Source organism: Gouania willdenowi, chromosome 1 (assembly GCF_900634775.1).
Source record: "Gouania willdenowi chromosome 1, fGouWil2.1, whole genome shotgun sequence".
NCBI classification, from domain to species: Eukaryota; Metazoa; Chordata; class Actinopteri; order Blenniiformes; family Gobiesocidae; genus Gouania; species Gouania willdenowi.
In genome coordinates, this window is record NC_041044.1 from 27,192,614 (window position 1) to 27,212,771 (window position 20,158).

The 20,158-nt window shown below is 37.0% G+C and overlaps 3 protein-coding genes across 3 annotated transcripts in view; 2 read left to right on the plus strand and 1 right to left on the minus strand.

The window, feature by feature from the left end:
* Positions 1 to 328: 328 nt before the first annotated feature.
* LOC114468194 (retinal cone rhodopsin-sensitive cGMP 3',5'-cyclic phosphodiesterase subunit gamma-like) lies at positions 329 to 1,699 on the minus strand. The gene is made up of 3 exons (XM_028454948.1): positions 1,654 to 1,699; positions 557 to 674; positions 329 to 446 (listed from the first exon to the last, which is right to left on the minus strand). The coding sequence occupies exons 2-3, from the start codon at positions 664 to 666 to the stop codon at positions 329 to 331; spliced, it is 228 nt and encodes a 75-aa protein (XP_028310749.1). The 5' UTR covers positions 667 to 674; positions 1,654 to 1,699.
* A 9,250-nt stretch (positions 1,700 to 10,949) lies between these two features.
* On the plus strand, positions 10,950 to 15,338 carry erp27 (endoplasmic reticulum protein 27). The gene is made up of 7 exons (XM_028457006.1): positions 10,950 to 11,048; positions 11,248 to 11,333; positions 11,978 to 12,115; positions 12,219 to 12,335; positions 13,720 to 13,845; positions 13,971 to 14,168; positions 15,246 to 15,338. Exons 1-7 carry the CDS (start codon positions 10,988 to 10,990, stop codon positions 15,285 to 15,287), a joined length of 768 nt encoding a protein of 255 aa, XP_028312807.1. The 5' UTR covers positions 10,950 to 10,987; the 3' UTR covers positions 15,288 to 15,338.
* Positions 15,339 to 19,136: 3,798 nt separating this feature from the next.
* Positions 19,137 to 20,158, plus strand: part of bglapl (bone gamma-carboxyglutamate (gla) protein, like) — a 1,859-nt gene continuing 837 nt past the window's right edge. Inside the window, exons 1-3 of the mRNA XM_028444938.1 lie at positions 19,137 to 19,251; positions 19,344 to 19,652; positions 19,747 to 19,840. Of these exons, the coding sequence (XP_028300739.1) occupies positions 19,191 to 19,251; positions 19,344 to 19,652; positions 19,747 to 19,840 (464 nt within the window). The 5' untranslated portion in view covers positions 19,137 to 19,190. The remainder of the gene's footprint in view (positions 19,252 to 19,343; positions 19,653 to 19,746; positions 19,841 to 20,158) is intronic.

Consider the following 20,158-nt stretch of genomic DNA (forward strand, 5'->3'; position numbering starts at 1 on the left):
TAAATAGCTCCAGAGAGGGGGGGAGGTGGAAAAGGCCGACGAGAGGAGTGAAGGTTTCAGAGATGTGACAACAGATCTCATTTCTCTCAGAAATGCAAAAGTGCAAAGTAAGAAGGGGGAGGAGCCTCAATGAAGCATATATATATATAAAATAATTATGATTTATAGCAGTTTGAGATCAAATTTGCATATTATTTATGCAGCTTGTGGGGTTCTCCAACTGGTTCTATTAGCACAACTTTTCATGTCAGGTGCTTTGGGAGGGAAAAGAAGAAAAGAAAGTGAGGCGGAACCATGGGTGCTGATAGGTAGTAGCGATGAGTGGTTTCTAAACAATTCCATATTTTGCCAGGTCGCTGAGCTCCATGTCGCCAAATGCTTCCCAAGGGCAGACCACTGAGAAGTCAGTACCCAGACCCTCCATGCCTGGGATGTCGTCTCCAAATCTGAAAAATCAAACATGTCGTTAAAATTCCATATTTCTACTTCATACAGAAACAGTTGATGTTTAATGGTGCACATGGTGAGACTGTGTGGTTAGAGTTTGTTGACTCACCCCTTCTGGCCGGGTTTGGGGGCCTTGCTCTTGAAAGTACGAGCAGTCCTCGTCTTGAACTTGGGAGGTGCCTTCTTGTCGGCGGGTGTTGCAACTGCAGTGTCTGCCATTTTTTATGCTGTGAGAGGAAGAGTAATTTGGTTAATCCCTGTGTTAAAGACCATCCGTGGTCCTCCTCCTCTAAGCCCTCACTGCCTATTGCATCGATGATATAACCCTCTCAGATGAAATTAGACACCAAAGCTGTCATAGCTTCTTAAGACTACAAAGGCTTAGTCTATTTTTGCACCTCAGCTTTAGGATTATTCTTGAAGAAGCTAAAGACTGTATATTTTGCTTCTAAGAAAAACACCTTGAAAATTTGGTATAACAAATTAACTTTTTTTTTTTTTTAATCGTATACATAGAGGCTAATGGAAGCACTGTTTTACACAATGTTTTGACCAAATGTACACATTGAATAGTGACGATAAACTACTATTCATTTTGTTTGAATATTATTCCATCAAGCTTATATTTACCTTTTTATATCTCACTTTTTGCTAACAAACTAGTGAAGACAATAATTCAATGTCAAAGTGATGATTTTAGGAGTTAAACTGCAGTTACTGAACACAAATAACGTTAGACACAAAGTTGAAAACATAACTTAAAAAAAAAATTACATGTAATTTTAAGACTAACACATTCATTACAACCTCTTCTGTTATAAGACGATATCGTACATTTTTGTTTTTAACCAACAATTTAAATAATTTTTGCATGTGTTAATAATGCATCCAAACATTAACTTCATGCACACTTGAAAAATATGCTTTTTTTGTAATAATAAAAGTGCAATAGGAGACAGCTAATGTAAATCTGGCACCAACAATAGAAATAATACAATTATAATACAGTTTAACAAATCTTCACATTGACAGCTACAGAATTGTTATATTTTATTTACAGTATCATTAGCAGCACTTTTTATCTGATGGTTTATTAGCAGTCTCTTCTTTCTCCCATAGCCCTTTTTTATACCCTCTAACCTGATTAAAGAATTGAAGTTCACCCAAATGCTCAGTGTGAAGTAAAAAGTCACAGTTGGATCTTACCTGTCTTTGTCTTTGTAGCACACTTGGCTTGTGTCTGATGTTTCTGTAGCTTCAGTTCTTTCTGGTCAGGGTCCAACTTGCCCACTTATATACTCGTTCTCTAATCCACCTGACGTGCATCTACATACTTTGCATGTTCTTTACTCTTTAAGACCCCTCCCTGGTTATTAGCTTAAGCAGTGGTCTCAGATGTCCCGCAAGGGAAACCTTACATAATGAAGCATTACTGAGGATTAGCTCATAAACAGTTTATCACAGCTTTATGACATAGGAGCAGGCTGTGGATGACGTATTGTGTTGGTGACTCTTGGTGACTTTTTAATGTTTTCATTTTTGAACTTGTATATTTTAATATCTGATGATTGTCTCTTATGAAGTACCCCAGGGATCCGTCTTGGGCCTCTTTATCAAACACTGTTTCATTCAATAATATGTGAAAAGGATTTGTTTGGCATTACTGGTGTTGTTTTTAAATGGTTGACATCCTATTTATCCAAGAGATCTTTTAGTGTTTGCCTAAATGGAATAATGTCGGATACAACAGACCTGCCCTGTGGGGTACCCCAGGGATCCGTCTTGGGTCTCCTATCAAATACTGTTTTTTTCAATAATATGTGAAAAGAATTTGTTCGGCATTATTGGTGTTGTTTTAAAATGGTTTACATCCTATTTATCCAGGAGATCTTTCAGTGTTTGCCGAAATGGAATAATGTCGGACACAATGGACCTGCCCCGTGGGGTACCCCTGGGATCCGTCTTGGGTCTCTTATCAAATACTGTTTTTTCTTTTTTTTGGTTAATAATATGTAAATAGAAGTGTGATATGTTAATATGTAGTTACATTTTTCACTGTGTATTTTATTGTACATTTTCTGTAATTTGGATTCTTTTAGGGTGACATTTGAACATTCTGTCGATGGGACTACAGATGAAAAATAGCCTTCTTGCTAAATCGGGAACATTTTCTGTATGGATATCAATGTGCACTGTCCCTGTTAAATAAACTAATAAATAATTACATAAATAAATACATATTTCAACGAACACAAAAAAGTATGAACAAGTTCTGTTTCTGAGTTATTGCAAAAAATAATTTTTTTTTTAAAAAAGTCAGAAATGATAACCCTGTAGGCCTTAGGGTTTCTTATAATTTGTCATCATTTAAACAAAAACCATAAACAAACTTTATAATTATACTCTAGAATGTGATATCATAGGTAAGGGGAATGATTACAATTTAATTTATGGTTCAGTACACACACACTGATTCAGCACTTTTTCTCACAGCCATGAAGTGAAAGATAAAAAGTTGAATGTTAACAGCTCTTTATTTGTCAATGCGATAGATCACTTGTATAGAGCTCAGCTTATCCTCGCTCTTACATCAGTGGCTTCTGGTCCTCGTGCTCGCTGAATCACAACACGTTTGTTTACCGTTGAGATGAGGACATGCAATAAGCCTCACATCATGATGACGACTGCATCCATGAAGTCTGTGAGAGACACACAACGTTACAAATTGTTCTGTATTTCTTATATCAGACTAATATATAAATATAAAGTCCTAATTTTTTCTCTTGGAAAAAAATTATATAAATTTACAGTGCTTTTTTTAGAAAAAGGCAGGTAACCATAAATTATTATTAGTTATGTTGAATAAGTGTTTTTCTCCTATTACGTGTTCCAGGGCCTGAAGATTACTTAATCATGCTCTTGCCTTTATACTTCTTATTAACCTTATTGATTCTCTGCAATGGAAAATTCTCAGAGGTGAAAGTAATGGATCACAAGTACTCGTGTTACTGTAATTGAGTTGCTTTTATGGGTACAGTATTTTATACTTTTTTAAGTATATTTCTAAATCAGTCATTTTAATTGTTTTTAAGTACGTTTTAAAAGACGTAAAGTAATTAATCACATTTCTACACCCAACCGTGACTGAGTAAATTATTATTTTTGTCAGTTTGAATGGACAATGTTTTCTCAGTTTTAAACTCAAAGCCTGATAATTGTTTCTTATTTTCAATTGAATTCATTGGTGTTAGTTTATTTCATTTTCACAAACCTTTTAATTTATACAGATCCCTTTCTGGGAAATAAATTAAGTTCCAATTGTGCAAAATTTGGTCTCTTCCTTTTTAAGTTTATACATGAGATTTATGACCAAAAATAAACATGTGGGGTGACTACCGGTAGTAACTTTTACATTGAGTACTATTGAGCTATGTTTTATTTGTACTTGAGTAATTTATGTATGACTTAGTTGTACTCGAGTACAATTTCAATCAAGTAACAGTACTTCTACTTGAGTACGATATAGCAGTACTCTTTACAACTCTGGAAATTCTTTTAGGCCGCCACAAAGGTTTTCAAACTTGTTTGTTGCGAACACAGCTCATAGTGACGTTGATGTTTTGGTTTCATCTTTTAGTAATCAATGTACATCGATTTTAGACAGAGTGGCATCTTTGAAACAAAACGGAGCCCGACTATCAACTTACTCTCCTCGGATAAGTGAAAGTATCCGTCACTTTAGGAGATACTATCGGAATATTGAACGCTTGTGGAAAACCATTAAACTAGAGGTTCATGGATTTAATCTTAAAAAATTGTTTTTTTTCCTTAAATGACACAATAAAACATGCAAGAACACTATATTTTACAAATCTTATAGCCTCAAAAAACAAAAAACCTAAAGTCTTTTTTGATACCATCAGTAATATCATCTCTCCTGATAGTCCCCATCCACCAGTATTACTCAAAGACTGAGTGTAATGAGTTTTTACACTTTTTTGCAAATAAGGTTCCTACCATCAGATCAGGTATTTCCCCTTTAAATCCTCAACATTATATCTGCAATTTGGTTACATCCAAAAACTTGGTCTTCTTTTGCTCAGCACTGTACTTGGTCATATGAAACCGACTTCAAGCCCTCTCAATGTCATCCCGTCTCCATTTTTTTAAAAAATGTCTTTGACTTTGTTGGGCCCTGCATTGTGGAAATGATTAATGTGTCTCTTGTTACTGGCTCAGTTCTCAGCTTCTTTAAAAAAAGCTGTTGTCGAACCTCTGTTAAAAAAAAAACCTCATTTAGATCCATCTCTGCCAACCAGCTACAGACCATTATCCAAACTGCCTTTCATGTCAAATATCTTGGAAAAAACAGTAGCAGAGCAATTTATATATTTTTTAGGAAAAAATAATGTGATGGATACTTTACTGAAGGTCTCTAGTGACATCTTGATGGCAGCAGATAATGGAGAGTAGACAATTTTACTGGATCTCTCTCTCTACATATATTTTTGGTGTCAGCGTCTGAGCAGTTTTTGTGTCGATTTCAATCAATTAAAAAAAAATGAAAAAAAAAAAAAATTTTTTTTTTTTTTTTGATTGACAATTTTTATTGAATTTTAATGGCAATTACAACTACAAAGTAAATTATCTAAACTCAATTACGATTTAATTACAATTAATTTAATTATCAATTACGCAAATACAATTATATTTGACCCCAACCCTCAAACATTAGACTCTGTTGTTGTTGTTGTTGTTGTTGTCAGACGTAGCGACTATAGTGTAAAAGAAGGTCCCTCTCTAACTCAAGCAGAGGACTGTGCACACGTTCAAGAGCAAAGCTCCAAAACCAGGACAGAAAGGGTATAAGTTATTTTTTTTTTACATCATTTTCACACACCAAGACTAAGCCTGTATTGTATATACAGATCTTTTTTTAACATACGTACACATAAATGTGCTATATGCAGCTGTATGTACTGTAATCAGTTTGTGGTCCTTTAAAGTGACTGCGTCTTTCATTCAGATTTGGAGACGACATCCCAGGCATGGAGGGCCTGGGCACTGACTTCTCAGTGGTCTGCCCATGGGAAGCTTTTGGAGACATGGAGCTCAGCGACCTGGCAAAATATGGAATTATATAACTTACTTCCACTGCCTTCTTGTCCTGTTGCCACCACCGTCCCTCATGTTGTTTTGCTACTACTACGCAGATAAATGTGTACTACTTTTGTGCTCTACCCACAAATGTATTAGAGCACATCTATCAAACTCAAGGCTCGGGGGCCAAATCCGGCCCTTTAAAGCATCCAATTCGGCCCGTAGCAGAAAGAAAAAAAATGAAGAGAAACCATGAATGATTGTCTAAATTACCAACTATTTCAGTTGGCAGACTGAACTTTAATGAAAGACAAATTTAATGAAACTCCACAATATTAGCAGGGCTCACATTCCCCACCCCCACGCTTACATCACATGATGACAGTCGTTTATAATTTCAATTTCTCCAAAATCCTGCAATTTTCTTCAAATTATTCGACAATATTTCCCCAAATTACATAAAAATGGGTCACAAAATCCAAAAAATTTAAAGCGAAGGTCCTGTAGGGACTGATATTTCACACATTGCTTTGATATTATCAGTGTTGTACATATTTTATATCTTATTTAACTGTAGAAGTGCAAACTAGAGCACAATAATGATTCAATTACTAGTTTTCACACCTAAAATCTGTAGCCCACTTAAAATAAACAGCTCCGTATTTGGCCCCTGAGCTAAAACGCGTTTAACACCCCTGTATTAGAGGTTCAAACTTGTGAATAAAAGTAACATTAGCTGCCTATCTCTGTTATCTAAACCCATACCCTCCACTTTCTCTCATTCACTGCTCTCTGTGCTATCTCAGAGAACAACATATGTTGTACTATATAATATGTATATGAATAATTCTATATATTTTTATAATGAGGTAATTTAAGCTATACCTTGCTTTCTATATCCTTCTTCCTTTGCTCCTCGAAGTTGCCTATATTCAACATGCACAGATGTCTATTTTCTGAATCAGCTGAGGGACATTTTATTTTTTTATAGGAAAATGAATATCAGCAATTGAGAGCAACCTTGTCAATTTTCTGAGTAGATTCAAAACAGAAAAAAAATATGATCTATTTCCTTACATCTGTATTTGTGTCTTTTTTTTTTTTTTTAGCTACAAAAAAATTCAGAGAAAATCATCAGCGTAACCCTAACACTTGGCCTAAAATAAAACCTCTTACCCATGCTCTCTTAGGCACTGGAAATAATCCAACCATTGCTGGTTTTAGCGGTCTCACCAGCTCTTTTAAATGTGTTCATATTCTCAGTTTCCCCAGCACAAGTGTTAATGTGAAGGTTAATGGTTGTAATCCCTTTTGAGATGAAGTTTATTATTGCAGGTTGTAAGTCATTTGTTCAAATATACAGAAACTAAACAACAACAAGGATTATGCATTGCACTTTTTCCAACAGGCCTTGGACAAATTTTTTTATTTTATTTTAATAGTAATATGGCCCATTCTTAGTTTAAATGACTAGACGCATAGTTAACTGTACGCTTACATTAAAGTTTTTAGTACCTTGACAGACATCATTTTGCAAAAGCTATTACAGTGTAACAAAACTCTGAAATTATAAACAAAGAAAAATAAATAAATACTAAAACTAGATTTAAAAAAAAAAAAGGTGACTTTAACTGATTTCCGCAGACTACATTTTTTAATTAAAACAAAACAACATTAGAAGACTAAAATGTGACTTTAACTAAACCCAGTGTTTGAGTGAATGACTGAAAGCAAAAGATGATATATCTGGCCACACTTCAAGGTAAAAGCAGACTATTCTGCATTTAATATTTTTACTATAAAAGTCCTATAAAAGCCCTGTTGGGTTCTGGTTTCTTTGTTAGTCACATTTTCATTTGGTTTGACACAAAGGTGAGAGTCTCTCTGAGGCATCTGACAGGCTGTAATAGGATTGGCATGTGTCCAGTATAAGCTCAGTACAGATAGACGTGGTCTGTGTGCAAGCAACACAGCTGTTTACCATTTATTTTTGTCTATACATATGCCCATCACAGACGGTTGACGCAAAGAAACCGTAATCTCTCTAAATCAGCTTGCTTTTGCTTACTCTTTACTAACCCTGATAAGTAGCAACAAAAGTTTTAATACATGTAAATATGAAAATGAAAATACACACAAATATACCAATTCTGTATCTGACACTTTCAATGAGCAAATTATTGTATTAAACATCTTTACAGGGATTTTCACCATTTTATTCTTCTATACTTGATGATAGTGATTAAATTCAATATCAATTTGAACAGAACCAAAGGATTATTTGGTGTCCCCGAGATAATAATATTTGAAATGTGGCAAAGGGTTTCCCCATCCTCTAAAACAGTGGTTCCCAACCAGGGGTACGTGTACTCGCTTTAAGACAGAAAAGTTAAGGGGTACATTGGACAAAAGAGGTTGGGAAACACTGTTCTAAAAGACCTCTGACATCAGACACAGTAGGCTGTTTAAAACCCACACAAGGAATCCCAAGAAATTCATAACACAAATTCACATGCTGGAAAAAACAATCCATACAGACACTCACACGCAAAACCATTTAGACCATTTAAAATGCGATGATAAGACGTGTGATTTGATTTGTTTGGACTTTTTCTATTGGTTCATTTATTCTCTTAGCTAAAATATATTCATGATCTTTGCAATGTCACCCTACTCTAAAGTTATCATGTTTTACAAAATTCTTAAAGTCAGTATTTGTCTACTTTTTGCCTTTGTGTCCCTAACAAATTCTAAAAATTCTCATGTTCCAGTTGCACAAGTATAAGTATAAGCTAGAATGTGAGAAGAAGCTCTGAAGCACAGCTCAGGGATTAGTGCGACTTTAACTGACTGAGGTTATGTTAAAGTCAAACAAGGTTAAAAGTTGCATAACTGCTGAGAAGTGGCTGCTTTTACCTTAATTGTTAAAAAGTCACGCAAGCACGGGGAGAACATGCAAATTCCACACAGAGAGGACCCAAGTATCAACTCCACGGCTTCAACCCAAGACCTTGTTGCTGTGAGTCAGATGTGATAACCACTCCACCACCGTGTGCCTCCATGTCAACATTGAATTCACTTAATCATGACTAGTTTTTATTTCAGGCTGATGTTTTGCAGTCCAACCCCTGAACCAACCTTTTCCAGTATCAGGAATGTGTGCCATTATTTTCCCTATGAAAAGGACGAGGTTGGTATTCTGATCATGGGTGTTGGGAAAAGACCAAACCACCAACATCATGAACACAAACGGAGAGGAGGCTTATTTGCTGACGCTGCTGGACTAAAACCTATATGAGGAAAAAAAAGCACGATTGCATATTTTTTATTACTTTTTCAAAAAGATGTGAAGGTCTTGGTCTTGTCTTGGAATTGGGATTTTCTGTCAAGTCCAGTGGAGACAGCACTGATATGCTATTCTTCAACTTCGTTGATGCGATAATAGGGAGAAGCTTTAGAACATTTAGAATTAGCTCGCTGATTGTTCCTTATATATCTAGTCAGAATTAACTCTAAACATTCACCTGACAAATAAAAATCTTATTTTCAGATATTAAAAATACTTCATGACTTATCAGTGGCTTTTAAATACATACAAAGATTCCTTTTTTTTTTTTGCAAGACTTGAATTTTGAGTTGCAGACACCTTGTTTTTGTCTGTCAAATGCTTCCGTCTTCTCTGTCCGACCCCTGCTAATTTACTTTTGCTATTCAATATGCACTATTAGAATATCATAGATTAACAGGAGACAGGAAACCTTACACCATTACAGCATATTTTGATTTTTATACTTTTGTGAAATTGAGTAAAATAACCCAGATAAGACCATTAACAAAGAAGGGGAAAAAATGACAACTCAACGAACTACGTTTCCCAAATAAAATGCAAGTGAGGATGCATAAGCTGAATCCCCTCGGAGTCAGTATAACCCTAAGTATAACGCCTCGGAGTCAGTATAGCCCATCAGAGTTTGTATAACTCTCAGTACAACCCCTGGTGTCAGAATTCTGCCTCGGAATGAGTATGACCCCTTGAAGTCAATATAACCCTTGAGAGTCAAGAAAACTTTTCAGAGTCAGTAAAACCCCTCGGAGTCAGTATAACCCCCAGAAACAGTATAACCCTTGAGGCTCAAACTAACGACAAAATGCAAAGCTCAGATTTTACTACCACAAGGACGTCACACTAAACACTGCTCGGCATTGTATCGACCCGCATTAAAGGTAACACTGACCTGTATTTCACCCGCCTGGTGAAACAGAGCAGGAGAGATGAACACGAGCTTAAAAGAGAGACTGGCAGATGAGCTACGAAAAGCACCCACACCTTTAAAACACGTCCCAGGAGTACAGAGAAGTGCTAAGAATCATGGGACATGTAGGATTTTAATGGAAACTACTACATAGCAATGCGCCCGGGTATGGGCTCTGAGGAGAGTGGACAGTGCGCGCAGAGTCCGTTGTGTTCGGGGTTCGCCCGAGTATGTACGTACGGTTGCCGTATCAATATACCGACATTCTATCTGTACGCAGCGCCCCTATTTGGCTAGTTTAGGTCACGTGATAGGTCAGTCATTGGTCAGTTTAGGTCACGTGACTAAGACTAAACCTTACCCTAACCCTAAAAATTGTTGTGATATTGGGTTATAACCTAACCCTAACCCTAAGACGCTATGTACGTGTACTTCGGTAACCGTATGGCAACCGTACAAATAGACACTTTCTTTAGTATACCCCTTAGAATCAGTATGATGTAACTGTTTCAATAGGTTTCTATTACCTTTTTTTTTTTTTTTGGCTAATTAATCAATAACCATTAAACTTACAAAAACTAAACCAAGCAAAAGTATCCTGAGTATTATAAGACATGTTGATTTGGTACATTCAAACCCAAACTCTACAGAATAATAATATTAAAGTACACACAAAACAACAGTGTTACTGTATATAACCTCACTAACTAGTGGTTTCCTTATAATTACAGTTTTTTTTTCCTTTCACATAAAGTGATCTATGTTTCTGAAGGAACTCAGTGGTGTAAGGTGGGTCCCTCATGTGGTGCATTAACCAAAGCTTCTCTCAGACTCCTGTCTGCTTACGTAAGCTCCACTGTATGTGACTTTCTATATCTTCAGGAAAAACATTGTGCCATAAGTTTTGCAGCAAAAGATTTGTGAAGATAATGCAAGTATTATCTGGATTTCACACACACACACACACCCCCTGCTCTTGCATTGACACGTAGCACTAATTTTCCTTTTCTCACACTTATCTCACAGCTGTCTGGTTCCCACACAACCTCCAATCAAACGTTAGAGGTGCTCCTCAGACCACAGCGGGCTGTCATATGGCATATTGACCACAGACACACCACACTTTAAAGTCTTTACAGATATCTTGGAGGACTTCCTTGGTTTGCCTTTTGCTTTTTTACGATAACATGCTCACAACTTTGTTTCTTGCCTTGCTGGTGACATCCACTGGCAAAGCAGCCGAGAAAGGTAAACGTCATCGTTCTCTGAGCTCATTTATGTAATGTTGTCTTTCAGTTATAATATTTCAATATTAGGATTTTTCAACTGTCTCATCTCATGTCTCATTTAATTTTCCCAGCAATTTTTCTTTTTCCTGATGAGACACTTGATTTACAGCTACTGCACATCACCGGTCCAGACTCTGTTATACTTCATGTTTTCTCAGACAGTGGCCTTCCTTGGCTCAATGACACCAAAGCTGCTGAGGCCTTCATTGACTCTGCTGAAGTGGTCATCATTGGATTCCTGGAGGTCAGACAAACTGCAAATATATATATATATATATATATATTAGGAATTCATTAACCTGCATATCTCAGATTAGTGAAAGATAAAATCTTTAAAACATCTCCAACTCATTCTCTGAGGTTAGAACCAAAACACCCTCAGCAGATGCTAGACACTGATACTATGAGGTTTCCACACAAAAAAAATCCTACGATACTGTATATTTCCTATGGCCACACCTTTGGCAGCAATGGTTGCTTTTGAGGACAGAGGTTGCTGGCTGTTCAACACAGAAAAACTAGTTGGCCAGACTTTTTATGCGGGGGAAGATGGAAAGCCCAACAGGAAATACAAAAGAATTGAAAGACTTGTGGTATTGGCTCAATTGAACTCTACTGTAAACAAGGGCAAATACAGGGAGCTAGGTTCATGAGAGGAGAGAGGACAGCACATCGTTGGATGCTGAAGACAAAAAGTGAACCAGATGTTGATGCTGTGGAACAGAACTGTAAGATGTTTCTTACTTTCCACGTGCACTTTTTATTGGAATTCCATATTTGACAATATGGACAGAAAATGCTCACAAAAACACCAACAGACGAAAAGAAAAGAAAAATCTGTTAATGAAGATGTTGAGGTAATTGCTCACATGTCCTGGTGTTTTGCAGGGAGAAGAGAGTCATGGCTATAAAGAGCTCCTAGAAGCTGCAAAGAAAGTCGACTCGGTTCCTGTGGCCTTCTGCGCTATGAAGAATGTCTGGGCTGACTACAGCCTTTCCTCAGCCGCAATCGCCCTCTTCAGAAAGGTAACCTGTGACATCTCCCATCTTTCCTGATGCGTATCGTGATGGATGCTTTCCATGATTGCTCTGCTGGTAGTGATGTATGTTGTTTTTTTTTAATATTCAGGCAGACAACCACCAGGAGAACCTTGATCTTACAGAGGCCAAGAAGTTAGAAACAGATGGCCTTGTGAATTTCATTTCTATGAATGAGGTCCGATACATTACAGAGTACAACCAAGTAGTAAGTCCAACCTTACCGCTATGGGGCGCCGATTGTAAAGTTGGGCATGTTAAATTTAACAGCTATTTCATCGCAACATTTAGCAAAAACAACCAAAAAAAAAAAAACACACATTTAAAAAACATATGTGAATTTTATTTATGTCACTTTTGACCAATATTTGTGAAATTTGGGATATTTACTTTTCTCGTAAAAAAAATTTCAATGTTAAATCACAATGTTACAGTAAATGAGTTTTTATTTTGGTACTCCTGGCATATTAACTAAATATTTAGTTTCACCTGTGACATTTAGATTTAACATTTAAGATTTGCATTTAGCATTTAGATTTAACATTTGGATTCAGATGTAAATTTAACATTTAGCATTCAGATTTAATTTTAACATTTTACATTTTACATTTTACATTTTACATTTTACATTTTACATTTTGCATTTTACATTTTACATTTTACATTTTGCATTTTGCATTTTGCATTTTACATTTTACATTTACATTTACATTTAATACTTAACATTTAGATTTAGATTTAAAATTTAGATTTAGATTCAATATATAGATTTAACATTGACATTATATTTTTATGAGAAAAGTGAATATCACAAATTTCACAAATATTGCTGTAAATCTGGTCAAAGGTAATGCAATAAAAATCACATACATTTCGAAACGTGGTTTGTTGCTAAATGTTTCAAAAAGTTGCTGTTTATTTTAACATGTACATCTTTACAATCGGCTCCACATATAGCACAGTCACAAAATGTTTAAGTTTCAGCCTCGATGGGTGCCTGTATTGTTATTTGTGTGTGTAAATGAGTGAATCAGCTGACAACACCAAAATTGTGAGTCTATAATATTTTTAACAGGTAATATACATGCACGGTTTCAGACAATAAATAAGTACTTTACAAAAGACAACACAATGAAAACAAAATGACAACAATACATAATGATTTGATTTTTCATCTATGAAAAGGAGTGGGAAGAAGAGAAACTTATTTACTCACACATCTTATTATTAATGAGTTATCTAGCTTACTTGTCATAATATATACAATAATTAATGTACTGGACTTATAATGATCAATAATCTTTATCTCACATAGACACATATACATATTGGCACATACAGTACATATCCAACGACAAACTCAAGGAGACACCAACAAATAATAAACACGTAAATAAATGCCCAAATTATTAAATAAATAATAAGCACCCAGTAATTGTTAAAGACCCTTATTCTTGTATATATTGAAAGTCATGTCTATATACTGTATCTCTTTTTAAGCTGTTTGGACATTCTTTTAACTCCACATGTAGGAACACAAAAGCTCTGTCTTGTTGTGCGTATTTCTTTGCTTCACTTTTTCTCTTCCCTAGACAGCAGTGGGGCTGTTTGACTCTGAGGTAAAGACCCACCTCTTGCTCTTTGCCAACAGAGGGACTAAAGAATTCACAGAACTTAAGGACCAACTGGGAGCTCTGGCTCCAGAGTTCACTGGAAAAGTGAGAATATTCATTAAATCTGCAGATTCTAAAATGAATAAAGACAGGCTGGCATTAATATCCTGACACAAATAAACAACAGTGATTAGAGTGTAGCTGTCTGAAATTTAACATCTGTCTTTCAGTTTTTATTTGTGGTAATTAATGGAGCTGTGAAGTCCAACATGCGTTCACTCAACTACTTTGGTCTGAAGTCGACGGATCTCCCACGAGTGGGCATCTACGATGGTGGCTCTGACATGAAGTGGCTCCTTCCTAAGGGGAACATATCTACAGAGCGAGTACGAGACTTCTGCCAGTCCTTCCTACGGGGGGATCTAAAGGTGAACAAATACACATCGTTGCCCAGTGGCCACCAGTAACAACACCAGTTGTGGCATTTAGTAATATTTGGCGGCGATTTAAATTCTTCTACAATGAATAAAAAGATTCATCTAACTTTATATTATCTGTAATGAACTGGGTTTAGGTTTTTGAAGAGTAAAATTAAAATTGTACATACAACGAGGTTGATCTGCTCTAAGTGGACGAGAGAAAAACAAATCTCTTAGTCCTTTTATTAATCTGCAGTTCTACAGGAACCACAGCTCATCTCTGTGACGTATAAATAAAACTTCATTTAGAGTGAAGCCTTTCCAATGCTAAGTACTAGCCTGATGGGGTTTATATTAATAATTAATGTTTATTCATATAAAGGAACAAATAATGCAGGCATTTCGCCAACATTTTTAGGCCAGGCCATCGGACGCAAAATGCCACTCACTTAGTTCTTCTTCTTCTTGTGTACACTAGTTACAACTGCTATGGATCGGGCTGAAATTTGGTATGTATAATCTATGGATGTGTACGCATCAACGCTCGGAACCTGATTTTTGATTCGGGGTCCCAGAAGAAAAAAAAAAACGAAAGTCAATTTCTTTTTCTTTTATTTGCGAGTTAAATATTTACGACAGTTGGTGGTACCGAATCATTGGCACCAATATATAAAAAGGGCCCATGACCTCGTACGTGTCACAGGGGCACCAGGGGGCCTCAGGGGGCCCCATTTTTTAAAAGACTACTCCTCCATTAGTTCTTGTTAGATCGGAATGCAGTTTGAAATGGTGCCCGGGGCCCACCTCCCATTTTTGGTAGTTTTCAAATTTATGGGAACATCGTCGCGTGATATATCGTTTCAAAGGTGATTCAACATAGATCACAATTATGCCTCACACAGTTAGATTAGGGGCCCAAGGTGCTCGGTTGGGAGGGGTGTGATTTTGTTGTACTTTGTGCAATGACAATAAAATGATTCTATTCTATTCTCTAACATGACTTTAGTTGAAGATGATTCCTTGCAGCAGGTACATTATGTGGGCTACTGGTATTATTATTAATCGGTGGATTTTTATCTTTTTCAGGATGTAAAACAGGCTGGAGCAGAGCCTAAAACGGAGCTGTAGAACACACACACACACACACACACACACACACACACACACACACACACACACACACACACACACTCTGTAGTAATTTAATACAATTCTTAATAAAAACAGCTTTGGTATTATTTATACAACTACTCTGTGTGTGTGTGTGTGTGTGTGTGTGTGTGTGTGTGTGTGTGTGTGTGTGTGTGTGTGTGTGTGTGTGTGTGTGTGTGTGTGTGTGTGTGTGTGTGTGTGTGAGAGAGAGAGAGATGTTTTGTCTGTCTGCTGTGGTCTGCTTGTCCGACCACAGGTCATTGGACATGACTCAAAGCAAATTTCCTGCCCAGTGATGTAAATGCAACAATCACATCACACTGACCACAGAGAGACTAAGACAGAGTGCACTGGGATCTGACAAGAAAATAATTTTTGAAATAATTATCATTATCATTGCAATAAACACAAAAAAAACAGCAATAAAACACAAAAACACCATCATTATCAATGTGAATATTAGGTTTTCTGTTTACAAAGCCCTGATCACTCCACTGCACAGGTTAAGTTATCATGTGCATTTAATTTAAAACGGCTTTAATTGCATACCCACTAATGCTAATGTTAAAGAAACTTGTCTTCCTTCTCTCATAAATGTTACTTCTCCACAGTCAGCCTTTATGGTTTGAACCCAGAATAAATATTTCAAAACAAATAATAATTAAAATACTATAATAATAATAACGGCTCTGATTTATATTGTGCTTTTTTCAAGGAGACTCAAAGTACGTTACAGAAATCATTATCAATCCACACCAGTCACTCACATCAGTCATACCGGTGGTGGTAGGCTACATTGTAGCCACACCTGCCCTGGGACATTCTGACAGAAGCGTGGCTGCCATTTCACCCCCTCTGACCACCACCAACATTCACGCACATTTCATACGATGCAATGTGGGTAAAGTGCCTTGCCCAAGGGCACAACGGCAGTGGATTCATACCACCAACCTTTTGGTTATTGGACTAAAAAGACACAATTTTAACGACTACACTTTAACATAGAACATTTTGTTTCTTATTGCTGCTCAGTAGATCCAGGAATCAAGCACAACGCTCCCTGAAATGTAAACAGTGGTTCCATGTTCAACAACCTTAATGCACTTGCCCTCGCAAAAAACAGTCATGAGCTCAGGCTGAATTTAGGCTGAGGCACTGAGACACTCATCAAAGTAGTTTCCCATCACTTTATCATATTAATAGTTATTACTGAACTAAAGAAGGAATGTAGACATCCAGAGATAAAAATGTTTGAATTTGTTGCAAAAACAATCTTTCATGCAAAAGGGGAATTTCATGGCCTGGACTGGAATGGGTGTAATTAGTAGTGCTGCCCTGCCAGGCAAATGCATCCTGCAGAAAAAGGGAAAGCCTGGCAGGTGAATGTTTCTCAGTCTCCAGCTGGAAAACTCAAGGCATGTGTTGACGGGCATCTCAGATTGTTTTTGAACCTTTGATGGATAGGGCAGTGGTTCTCTTTCTACAAGGATCCAGGCACAGCATCAAGCTGCCAGTTTAGTGCACTCAGGGTTGGGGTCAATTACATTTTTCAATTACAATTACATCTTCAAGTATCCATGTTTCATTACAACTCAATTATGATTATGATGAATGGCATTTTTTCATCTACAATTGAAATTAAAATTATTATTTTCCCCCCTGAAATTCAATTACAATTATGTTCTCAATTACTAAAGTTCAAATTTAATTAACCACTATTACTGAGCCTGAAATAAGTAACTCAATGAAAGATTGTTATGCCTTATTATATGTCATATATGTCATAAAAATTATTCCAAATGTTCTCCATGTTTTTGCCTTGGCTTTGAAATGTTGGTGATGCCTCATTACATTTTCTCCCCATTTTAAGTGTGTTTATGATATTTAACTCATTTTTAAGTTCTTATGATAGCCTTATCTCAGAAAAAAAAATCAGAAATATTCAATTGTTATGCCTTACTATGCCTGATCACAAAAAAACAAAAAAAAGTTTCTATTTTTATGCCTTACTATAGCTTTATCTAATAAAAAATAAAATTCAATTTTTTTTTCCATTCTCATGCCCGGTTTTCGTACCAGTTTTTTTTTATAGAATTTCCATGACAATTACAAATACAAAGTCAATTTGACCCCAACTCTGAGTGACACTGATCCGAGCCAAATGTAAAACCAGTGAATGATCCATCAGGAAAAATGAGGACAGAACAAAAGTCAGTGACCTCCACCTGTGGAACCATTCTTGTTTTGAGGGGTCAATCACATACTGTAGTTCCTCCACAATACTTTAAAAAAAAAAACATTGTACTCTCATGAATACCAAGAATTTGCAGCATCTTCAAACAAGAGCCTTACCATCTCAGATGAAATGTTTTCAAGCCCAGAATTCCTCTGAAACCCCAGACATTGTAGGTCCTGCCTCTTCAGGGACTTTGTGGCCATCGTTTTCTCCCACTGCGCCCCCCTGGCACTGACTCCACAAAAATGAACACTCGACCAGACATTGAAATTACACAGCACATATTCCAGAACAAACCTCTGACACCAGGAATAACACTGGACTGTGAAACACGAAAGACGCAGAGGACACTAAGGTCACCCAGCAACATGTCTAAATCCATTACAGCTTGACAGATGAAGCTGCTTCAGGGGCCCTCTGCAATATGTAAAGTGATACGTGTGCAGGAATGTTTGTTATCTAGACGATATTTATGCTACCAACTCTGAAAAATGCTTACTTTGAAAAAAATTTGAAAACCACAGCTAAAGCTGGACACGTAATATCACACACAGAGAGAGAACTGCATCCAAACCCAGATGCAAAGAGAAGTTTATCCAATTGCAGGGGGTCTGCCTGCATTTAGCTCACTACATGCTGGAATACATCAGACGAGGCTCACTACAAACTGTTGGTGAGCCGTGGTCCTCACTGGACCTGTTCATGCTGGTTGACTCTAAAATAGGGACTGACTGTGGTTGAAGTGGGACACTTCCACACTCTAATTAAGTACTGTCACATAATAGGCTTCGCTGCTGCTCTGTGTCGCGCAATTAGTAGCTTGTGGTCGCTTCAGGCTATGGTTTGAGGTCTGTGGAGGAGGAAGACCACATCTGGGGCAAAAAAGTCTATAGCAACATTAGAACATGAGGCAGTGATGCTAAAGACGGAGCTACGCTCTAGGTCTCCCCGATTAAAATCCAATTTCTTTTTAGTAGTTTTTCATAGAGATCTTGTAACCCTGTGTGTATTTTTAGCAATGTTTGTATTATATATACTTCAGCGTTGAAGGAACTACAGTTCAGGGGGTGCACAGGACTGGTAAACAGCATAAATGGGTGGTTTGACCTCAGAAGGTAATTGGCAGAGAAAACATGGATTTGGCAGAGACACATGACAAAAACAAAGTTTCTTTTGCTCAAAATCCATTGAGACAAGAACATTTGAAGATGTATATACACTACGTATAATAACTTTCTCGACATTTGTCCAAACATAGATTCCTGAAAACTTTTTTTCTTTTTAAAGTTGCCAATTTTATGCTGTACAATCTGATGCATACATTTTTTGTCATGCCAAAGTTGGATGTAGAGACACATGCCAGAGAGTTTTGCAGCTGTACACATCTGTCAGACTGTGAACCCTGTTTAGGGTTTTGCCTGAGGTTGCGTAGGTGTTTTGTTGTAGATTTGACAAGTTAAGTAGAAACGTTGATATTTGATTCCAGAACCAATCAAGAGAATAAACCCCTTCGTGGGTCTGGTCTCAGAAAAGAGGAGGTCTAAGGTATATATTGACCTCGACTTGTGGAAAAGTAGCACAGCAAGGAAAGAAGAGCAAAGCAGGAACAAGCTTCTCCACAGCAGGACACTAACACAGCCATAATGAAGACTCTGACTCTCCTCTGCGTCTGTGCACTGCTGTCAGTGTGCTGCTCTATGTCAGGTATGGAGCTCAAACTTTTGTATTGCACAGTGAGGTTATTGAGGAATTGTTTGGACTTTATACAATGTTTAATGTCTTGCTTTTGTCATCAGCGCTGGAGCCTGAGGTTGTTGTGGATCCCACTGAAGACGCTTTACCTGCTGACCCTGTTACGGATTCATCTGCCTCATCTTCTGCATCAGACTCCTCTTCCTCCTCCGAGTCTGATTCAGCTTCGAGCTCTGCAAGCGACTCTTCTTCATCTTCAGAATCCGATTCAAACTCAAGCTCAGAATCTTCAGAATCTTCAGAATCTTCTGAATCTTCTGAATCTTCTTCCTCTGAATCATCATCTGCTGAGACTGACTCCACAGGCTTAGATTTGTCAACCTCTGCCCCTGCTTCTGCTCCAGAGTCAGACAGTGAGTAAAATGCTTTCATTTTATGGATAAAAATGTTCCCAAGTTTTGAGGCTTTTGGATGTTTTAGAGATGATGAATGTTATCTGTCTGACAGCGTCTCATGTAGTGATGAAGCGTGACTTGGCTGCTGTTCTCCTGAGGACAAGAAGATTTGCAACAGGAAACCCCAGCCCTCTGCAACTGGAAAGGTAAGACTGGATTTTTTTTAAAAAAATGTTTAACTTTGTTTTTATTAGATATTTTTACATGGAACAAACAACAAACAAGGATATAACAGTAAGAATAGCAGACAGGGTCAGTACAGGTTCAACATGCATTAAATCAGAAGCCGAGTCCCCCAAAAAAAAAAAAAGATATTAATCCTACAAATTACAGAATAAGACATTTGTACAGGACAGAACAAGCACTTTCACTGTTTCAGATTTCCATGGTTCCCAGTACCTCTCAAACTTAGCACTGGCATATATCAGAGAGAAGGTCAGACTGGATTTGTAAAAAAAATCTGA

Coding starts and splice junctions, on each gene's coding strand:
- erp27 (XM_028457006.1), top strand. CDS start 10,988: ATGCTCACAACTTTGTTTCTTGCCTTGCTGGTGACATCCACTGGCAAA. Junction 11,334..11,977: donor TCATCATTGGATTCCTGGAG/GTCAGACAAACT, acceptor GGTGTTTTGCAG/GGAGAAGAGAGTCATGGCTA. Junction 14,169..15,245: donor TCCTACGGGGGGATCTAAAG/GTGAACAAATAC, acceptor TATCTTTTTCAG/GATGTAAAACAGGCTGGAGC.
- LOC114468194 (XM_028454948.1), bottom strand. CDS start 666: ATGGCAGACACTGCAGTTGCAACACCCGCCGACAAGAAGGCACCTCCC. Junction 447..556: donor CCCAAACCCGGCCAGAAGGG/GTGAGTCAACAA, acceptor TTGATTTTTCAG/ATTTGGAGACGACATCCCAG.